At 34.0% G+C, this 9,708-nt stretch overlaps 1 protein-coding gene across 1 annotated transcript in view; it reads left to right on the top strand.

Annotated features, from left to right (window-relative positions):
- Window positions 1–9,708, top strand: part of LOC106875922 (sperm flagellar protein 2) — a 102,750-nt gene that overhangs the window by 82,066 nt on the left and 10,976 nt on the right. The window contains exons 31-37 of the mRNA XM_014924237.2: window positions 1,170–1,311; window positions 1,478–1,577; window positions 1,870–1,974; window positions 3,993–4,121; window positions 5,548–5,742; window positions 6,932–7,072; window positions 8,651–8,781. Coding sequence (XP_014779723.1) covers window positions 1,170–1,311; window positions 1,478–1,577; window positions 1,870–1,974; window positions 3,993–4,121; window positions 5,548–5,742; window positions 6,932–7,072; window positions 8,651–8,781 — 943 coding nt within the window. The remainder of the gene's footprint in view (window positions 1–1,169; window positions 1,312–1,477; window positions 1,578–1,869; window positions 1,975–3,992; window positions 4,122–5,547; window positions 5,743–6,931; window positions 7,073–8,650; window positions 8,782–9,708) is intronic.

Raw genomic sequence — 9,708 nt, 5'->3', positions numbered from 1 at the left:
TGCCCAGGTCACTTAGGAAAAGATCTATGGCCCCTAAATATGGAAGTTTTGTGCCGTGCTCCTTATTCTTCTGACCTTTCTCTGTCTGACCATCATCTTTTTAGATCATTGCAACATTATTTAGAGGAGAAGATATTTATTAATTGTGAAGAGGTTAAAAATCTTGCTGAATGGTTCTTTGCTTTGAAATCTGAAGAATTTTATGCCTGAGGGATCAATAATTTCCCAGATATATTAGGATTATGTTATCAATAATTAGAGGAAATATTACCTTGATTAAATATACCAATTACGACCAAAGAAGCATTTGTTTTGTTTCCCATCTTGAAATATAAGATTTGCGTTCCAATTTAACACACACACACACATATATGCACATACATGCACTCATATATGTATGTATATATTTATATACATATTTATATACATTATACACACACACACAAATGCACACATGCATACAAGCATGTACATATATACCAAGTGAAACGCATGCACAAACAGATAAGAAATATGTTAGCAAAAACCTAATAGAGGCCTTGAAGCTGGCTGAGATGAATGAAAATCTTTGCTAATGATCATTTTGTAAAGGTAATAAATCGAAAAACCTCATACTCTTGTGATTACTTTGTTGAACTTGGGCAAGTTATCAAATCAAATTATGTGTTGCTTAATGTTAAAACATTTTTGAAAAACAAATATTGGAAGCAGACGAGTGAATTAGATTTTTTGACAGCTTAATTCTGTGTAATCAATACTGGCTACTTAATTTCATTTACCTTGGCTACTCTTATTGTGGAATTCAATTTGTGTATCTAATGTTCGCCTCTTCTCTTTATCTGATTCTGTTGTTTCTCAAGAAAACATCACTTGATGTATTTCATTTTGAAATGCTTTCTCTTTGCCCCCCCCCCCAACTCTCCAATTCCGACTTTTATTTGACTTTCTGTCATTTGTCTTCTACCAAAATCAGCAAAATACAAATTACAAATAATGAGAAAAAAAAAATGTGTCACTTTCTGTAATTTTGGAATTTTTTTTCTTTAATATTTTTAATGAGTAAGAAACTTGATAATCTAAATGAAAAAAACTTGTTTCTTACCTTCAGAATTTGAATGGAAACATTGTATGTTAAGAATATTGATAAGGAACTTATATTTTGTCTTCAGAAGCAGCTGTAAGGCGTCGGCTGGGATTACTTAAACTTCACAGCATGAGCCATGTTTTTAAAGAACTCAAGAGATCTGCTGAAGATACTTATAAACCTATACAAGACTGGATAGGGTCTCGATTTCTGACACAAATAAAAAGGTAAAACTATTTCATTTGTTCAAAATATTTTCCTGATTTTCCATTCTTATGTTCTCATTTTGTGATTTTCTGTTGAAAATTTTACTCCCATATGAGATGCAGTTAAAAAAATGATTGACCGAGAGCTAATTATTACTAAATTTTTAAAAAAATATATTTATTTTAGTATCGACGTAATGGCATCATTGATGAAAAATGCAATTGAAAATGGTGATAAACTCCAGAAAGAAATTATACTCGATAATGGAGACTTTTATATTGATGAAGTAAGTTGAATTGTTATTATATTCATCACCGTCAACCTCAACATTTAATGTCCATTTTCCTCTGATGGAGACATGAGGAAATGGATGTAGATGAAGAACTTCAAGAATATTTAAAGAAAGCTAAACTATGAAAATGCAAATCATCTTTTCTTTCTCAAACAGGTCGTCTTAATTTTTTTTTTCCATTCTATGGAATTTGCATGAGTCCTGCGAGTATTATATATAACTTTCTTATAGGTTTCTCTATTGTAGAATAATAAATAATAATTGGGTCGTTATTGATTATTGCCAGGAATATCTGACACTGAAGCACACCACTCCAGAGCCAATCCCAGAGTTTACAGAATACCATAACAATCAAATGACATGTGTTCAGTTATCAGCATTCTTAACACAGGTGAGTCCAAATGTCTTGAGAAGAATTTTCCTTTTTCTTTTGAATTATATCTTTAGATTTTGCATGAGAACAGTTTACAGGATGAGGAGAGAGAAAGAGAGAGAGAGAGAGAGAGAGAGAGAGAAACAATGAATTGTAGAGAGAGGTGGTGGTGGCGGTGGCATGTGTAGGATAGACTATCACAGTTTAAGTGATTACTTATTTGGAGTAATTACTTGTTTGCCCTTCTTGATAAGTCAGAGAATCTCATGTTGTCCCACCTGCACACTCCAATGTTTGACAGGGTTTCTTCAACCGTGTTTATATTTTAGGGAATAAAATATTGAGAGATGTCACCAGCATGAAACAACAGTAGTTAACTCAGTGTTAGCATAATTAATGCAACATTTACTTAACAATTTTCACATCATTTCTCTGGTGAAATCTGTTTCACTGAAAAGACCTAATAGGACTGAAACATAACTGGAATTGTCTACCCTGCTTGGAATTATTAAAATAATATTAATCATTGATTAATATTATCGTTTTCTCATTCAGTAATTATTTTTGAATCATCTTTTAATGTTTGTTATCATTGAATGAATTTATTTGTTTTTATGGAGATAGCTTCTCAGAATAATTTCTCCTTTAAAGCATGAATCTTTTTTCCATAACCGTACATCCTTAACACCAACCAGTTCTCATATTTCTCATCCAAAATCATTATCAGCTGGAAAAAATAATTCTTTCTTTTTTATTAGCATCTCTTACATCTTCAACAAAACACCATTTCCTTCTCCACTGAGTCAGCACCTGATACCATTTCTGACCCTCCCCTGCTCTATGACCTAACTTCTTTACCAAACCCAAGATCACCGCCATTCAAACTCCACCTCTTAATCTCTTCAGTTGTCATCTAGTTCATTACAATATTCATTCTGATAAATTCAAAAACCCAGATAGCGTGTAGTTGATTGCTCCAAACAATATTTCCTAGAAATATCTTTTTATCTTAACCCTCACTGCACTGATTAAATTTTTACTGATGATGTTATTTGCTAATCATATGCAAATCAGTTCTTGTGACTTCTTTCTCTTAGCCAGTAGAGATAAAATATGCGTACTACATCATAGGAAATGTGGAAAAATTCTAGAAGGTACCTTGTTACCAAAAATGAGTTAACTTGGTCCCTGTGTCTCAAATGCACAGATCCAAGCGTAAGGTTTAAATATGAAAGTATGCATAAACATTCACCTGAGTCTCATTAACAGGTGGTCTTCAATCAGATCCTTTTAACTAACATTCTGTCATCCTTAATGTTAGTTTTTTCCAAAGTAATTAGAAACAGTCATTAAAAATCCTGTGCAATTAGTGATCAAAAGAAAGCCTTTGTTACTGATGAGAAATGGCCTTCCTCTTCATCTATGAAAAAAAAAAAGGAAGAAGAAAAAGAAGTTTTAAAATGAACATTGATATATTCATTGAGTGTAAAGGATTATTTGTTTGGTGCAGGTGTTGCTGTGCAGAGACTGCACCTTCTGCAAAAGAGCTTGCCTTTATTGCAGGAGGTGCATGGTGCAGTGGGTTCGGATATTTGGCTTACAATTGCAAGGTCATGAGTTTGATTCCTGGCAATGCGTTGTGCCCTTGATTTCATGTTGCTCCAGTCCACTCAGCTGACAGAGTTGTACCAGTAATTCAAAGGGGCCAGCGTTGTCATATTCTGTGTCTCACTGAATCCCCCTGAGAATCACACTAAGGGGTACGTGTGACTGTGGAGCACTCAGCCACTTGCAGATTAATTTTTCGACCAGGCTGTTCTGTTGATTGGCTCAACTGGAATACTTGTCATCATAACCAGTAGAGTTCCAAAAACTTTGGTCTGTGAATGCTTAAAATATTTTAGTCTTTAAAAACCAAACAACTTTCTTACTTTTTCTCTTGTCTTTGAGACACGGCTCAGTGTAGAAACTCTTTTTCCCATTCTGTGTGATGTCATTTAATTATTGCTGAAGTTGAATAACTTGTTTGCTTCCAGTTCCAGCTTGTGGCTCCGTTGGGTTTCATAAGCACGAAATCCTTCCAAGAAACGTTAGAAGACTTGGTCTCAACTTCTCATGGGATCTCAGCCCTGCCTGAACTGTGGATGCAGCCAAACTTTGCTCGAGTAAGATGTCTGGAAACTGTTTCGCTTTTCATCTTTATCTTCTTTTCCTTGTTTCAGTCATTGGAATGTGGTCATGCTGGGGCACCACCTTGAAAATTTTCAGTCAAAGAAAGCAATTCCATTATGTGTTTTTTAAAGTCTGATACCTTTTGCCAAACTGCTGAGTCACTGGCATATAAAAAAGCCAGTATCAATTGTCAAATGGGGGAAAACACACACACACACACACACACACACACACACACAGAGTCCAAGGTTATAAGCAGAAGACATTTGGCCAAGGTGCCTTCCAGTAGGACTGAACTGGAATGTGGTTTATAGTTTCTCATGAGTTAACAAATTCTGGCAAAGAGACAGCTGGGGGAGGCCATGCTACAATTATATTGGTAAACTGAATGAAAGGTGTCTTTTTAAAAATTAAAAAAAACCCCGTTAAATTGCCATTGTAGTTTGTTCAGAAATAATTTCAAACTTTTGATGAAAAACTGAGTTTGTTTGGAGCCTGAGAATAAAATCTTTAGTTCTACTGAATGTATCTTTAGACTCTATAAAGATAAAGGACCAATTTTGAAAAGTACATAAAGTCTGTGTAGCTGTCAGGATCCCATCAAGTTTTTTCAGGATCACATCAACCATATTCCACATCACTGATTACAATTTTAGTGAATGAAATGGAATCCTCCAAGATGGAAGTTCATTTATATCAGGATTTAATCTAAAGTTGAAATCAGACTTTAATTTGCTAAAAGTTCACTGACATCTATCAACAGATTGAAAAGATGTTAGCTTATAAGAGTCGCCATAACAGTTGCTGTAGTAGGTCGTAATTGTTGCAGCTTTTAAAGATTCAACCATTTCTATTGTTGGAATAACAATAACATTTACATAAATTATCATAAATTATAATAATGTTAAGGAAGATGAATACTAGCCACCAGTTCAAGTGACTAACTTATTCTTAATATTTTAGGTATTGTTCCCATATTAAACTTACAGATATGAGGGGAGTCCTTGACTCCTTACCACCATTTTGGCTTTTGTCAAGAATCGTTGACACTAAATATTTTATTCTTTACTTGGTTTATGACTTATGAATTGTGATTGAAATAAATGAATTGAAACTGAATTTAATAAGAGGATTTCAGGAGGGCGTACAGCACAACAAGTTTTGTACATTGGTGTTAACTGAATAAATATTTCTCATTAACTCATTGAGTTAATGACACTTATTTATTCATTAGCCATTACCAATATCTGTTGCGAAATTATTGCTAAACACTAATGCTATAATAATAATAATAATAATAATAATAGTAATAATAATAATAATAATAATAATAATAATAACAATAACAGTAATAATAATAATGATAATACTTTGAAATGATTAATGTGCTAATTTCTATTGATTAACGTTTCATTTCAGGTTCAACAGAATATTCAGATTTTGGCAAAAAAGATTTCTTCAAACACAGATTTTATTGATTGGCGCCGTTTTATATTGTGGGCTTCGTATCCATTCCCGTTGCTTTCCATTAAAAATTTAGTGGATCTTTATGTCTCATATTACCAACTAGACATAAACAAAACTGGTTTCATTGACTATGAAATGTTCAACTCTGTAAGTAATATGTTCCAAATTATATTTATACCAATTAAAGGAACACTAATTAGCAATGATTAAAATGTAGCCATGTACATTTATATTTAATATGTTCCTGTACACTAAAACGCTGAACGACCTTCGGCTGCAGCGAACCATTTTGGAAGAGAAATTCTCTTTATCAACAAGGGAATGTTCTCTGTGTCTGTCTTCACACTCATTTTCTATCAAGAGAAATTCTCTTTCAAGACATTTCGCCCATTTAAGATCTTTCCCTATTTAAGGGTATCAAATGAATGGATTAAATATAAATGCACACACCTTTATTCCTTTAACCCTTTAGCAGCATTCACATTGTTCTGTCCAATGTGATGCTCTTTTATTCACATTCTTTGGAATTAATCCTGCATTAACTCTTGTAGCTTTGAGATTTCAATGATGTGATTGTTTATTTCTAAAATGACATTGTCAGGTAGGTGTGAGTGGCCTGATCTGGCCAGTTTGTACAGAAAACAGGTAAAATATTTGGCTGGTTTAAATGCTAAAGAGTTAAGCTCTTTATTTTTCACACTCGGTAAGTCATTCTTAAAAATTTCTGCTTCGACAAACAAGACCATCCCTTGAATAGAAAATCCTTCACTCTTCAGCTCAGGCATGTCGGTCTTACTAAAAAGTTTGCTTTGAAACCATAGGGTTTTAAGTTCAATCTCTGTGTGAAGTACTTTTGGAAAAGGGCCTTCTGCCATAGTATTATATTGAGCAATGCTTTGTGAATAGAATTGGTTAATGGAAACTGTGCAGAAGCCTGATGTATATCATTATCATCATCATTTTAATATCCAGTTTTCCATGTGTGCATGGCACTGATGTAGTTTACTGAGGCAGAATTTTCTCAGTTGGATGCTCTTCCTGCCAGTAACCTTCACCTGTTTTCAACGAAGGTAGAATTTCCCTCTTGGTCATTAAAGATTGGAAATGAACTACACTGCTTGTATGGCAGTGAAAGTCGTTTACAACTAGCAATGTCAAGACAAGAACACACACGCAGTTCTGAAGCAAACTTCTCATCTTCCCAATTATGTCTGCCCCTTTTGTATTTCTAAAACCTAAAATATTTTTTCTTCTCTATGAAGAAAACCAAGTTTTCTACTTGGGAATTCGTTCTTCCTTCAGAAGTTTAAACCTAATTCCTTGTCTCTTTCAACAGGTTCCTCTCTGGCCTGAGGAAGACATCAAGAAACATAATGAAAGCTACAATTTTGACAGATCATCGAAACTGAAAGAAATCTTCTTTGACCTTTTCACAGAATTTAATACACAACCTCCCTTACTAAATTATGAGAAAATGGTGCAAAAACTGTCTTTTCAATTTTTGTTACATTTTTGTTTTCCTTTGAATACATTTCTGTCAGGTGGTGACAAATTGTTCTAGGCATGTTTCATTGTGGCACCCTTACCAGAGAGGTTACCTTGTTCCTAGCAAGTCTATGTAAAGGACCTCTAAGCCTTAAGATATAAAGTCTGTATCTGTTCACCAATTGTTTAACAGAATTGAAACATGTCTCAGTTAATTCCATGTCTTTTTAAGTCAGCTGTTTGGGGACCAGCATTTCAAAGAATAGACCCCTTTGCATGCTGTAAAAGGTAACTAAAAGGGGTTGAGGTAGGATTTGCACTCTGACCTCGTAAGACCCTCACCAGCAATGACTACACAGACACAGCCATGGGTTAGAGGGTTGTCGCCAAAGTGGTGCAAAGGTGTCATCCACCAGGTGTAATAGGTAATCACCAATACATGCTGGATGCAGCAATACACTGTTATAGCGAATGCTTTCATACTACTGCTACTACTACTTCACACTTAAGTTCACAACCAAAAAAGGCAGGTTGACTTCAACACCAGGGTGACTTTGGAGAACCAAACATTCCAAGTGAAATGCAGCAGGATTTGGAAAGATAGTGGCCATGTTTGAATGTTTTCCCTGTGTTGGTTTGTTTACTGGAAACTACAGTAACTGTATTGATCCGATATCACTTACTACATTGGTTCTGATGTCATTGATCTCATTGATCTACTGTCATTGATCTTTTTGCTCTGATTGACCACGTCAGTCTATCACTGACCACAGTGGTCTGATGTTATTGATCATGTGGATTTGATGTCATTAACCTACCCATAAACTTAATCCATTTAATACTTCTAGAAAAGTCTTCAATTACAAACACATCCCCCAAGAAATATTAATAACAAGGTTATTGTATCTGAAGTCAATTACAACAGAATCAAGTTTATGTGAAGTAACTCTAAAATTAAAAATTCTATATACCAGTGTAAAATTACTTCTGGTAATGAAGTATTTTTTTATATAGGCAGCTCATCTTCTCAGTTATCTAAAAGAATTTTTAATCATTACTCTACATTTCGGGATAGGAATAAACGTAACAGTACAGGGCTTAGTAAATTAATTTGGTATCTAAAAGACCACAATAAAGAATTTAATTTAGATTGGTTGATTCTCTCAATTTCGATACCTTATGATAAAGGCAAGGAATTCTGTCTTCTCTATAATTCTCAATTATTTTTTATTCTTTTTCTAAAACTCCCCTTGTAAACACGGTTATAGAGTGTGCATACCGATGTAAACATTGGGAGAAACACACCTTTAGTTAATATAAGTGATATCTATAATTACATATAATTTAAACAATAATTTTCTTCTTACATTTCACATTCACTAGATATATCTTTTTCTAAGACTGTAGGGTTTCATTTAATATACATATAGTTATATACTTCTCATTTATTTGGTTTTTTTCTTTCCTTCTCCCCCACACCATCCTAATCACTTGAAATAAAATACAAATCAATACATATTGATTTCATTGAAAGTAATCTTTACATTTAATGTTTGTTTCTTTGTTGAAGCTGCTCTATTTCTGCTCCAAACCGTCCATGTTTGAGGGCTTCACTCGTGCACTCAGTCTCTCTTGTATTGCAGACTCAATCAGAGACAAAGGCCTCTCGGCCATCTCCGTTTCACAATTCCCAATTGAAGTGTAAGTACTTTTGTGTCTCACAACACTTTCTTCACATCTTCCATGCTTTCCATTTCTCTACTACTACTACTGCTACTGTTGCTGCTGCTGTCATTCATCTAAACACCCCAATTTGTGACGCTATGAGGTTACAAAGATTCATGTGTATATGTAGCATCATCATCATCATTTTGAAATGTCCATTTTTTTCATGTTTTTCTGGTTCAGATGAAATTTGTTGAGAAAGATTTTCTTTGGCTGGATACCCTTCCTGCAACCAACCTTCATTTGTTGCCAAGCAGGGTTAATACTGCACCACAGAAGGCAGGAAACAAACAACATTTCTTCTATGCTCATTTACAAACATCATGTGATGTCAAGACAAGGGCACACACACACACACACACACACACTTCTACATATTCAATGAATTTTCTTTCAGTCTCTGTTTCCCTAATCCATTCATCTATTTATCTATATAATATATATATATTCATACGTGTGTGTGTAAAACAATGATTTAATCATAGATACCAGTGATTAACTTAGACAAATCAGTTAAACTCAATCAAGTCTAATCTTGCTTGTCATAAGTTTCATTGAAATCATCCATGCTTTGTATTGAAAGTGCGTAATCCAGAAGTTATTTGTTGATTCATTTTTCTTTTTTTTTTTTTTCAGTTTCCTTCTTTTTTTTCTCTGGTTAAGTCTCACTGAAACAGGGTCAAAGTTATGGTTCAAACGTCAGCCACAGAGAATAAAAATAGATGACTTAAATTTAGTCGCTAAGTAGTTTTAGATTGTCTCTGTCGGCAAAGAGGATTAGGGTAAAAAGATTACAAATATTTAGGAATAACAACATTTTATGTTTGGTGCCTGTAAATATTCTGGAAATCTTCAGCATTCACTCTCTTTTACCAACACAGGATGATGAAAGCAGAGAGAGAA

The sequence above is a fragment of the Octopus bimaculoides genome, chromosome 18 (genome assembly GCF_001194135.2).
Source record: "Octopus bimaculoides isolate UCB-OBI-ISO-001 chromosome 18, ASM119413v2, whole genome shotgun sequence".
NCBI lineage: Eukaryota > Metazoa > Mollusca > Cephalopoda > Octopoda > Octopodidae > Octopus > Octopus bimaculoides.
Note: the sequence above shows the minus strand (reverse complement) of the source record. Positions and strands in the feature narration are given on the sequence as shown.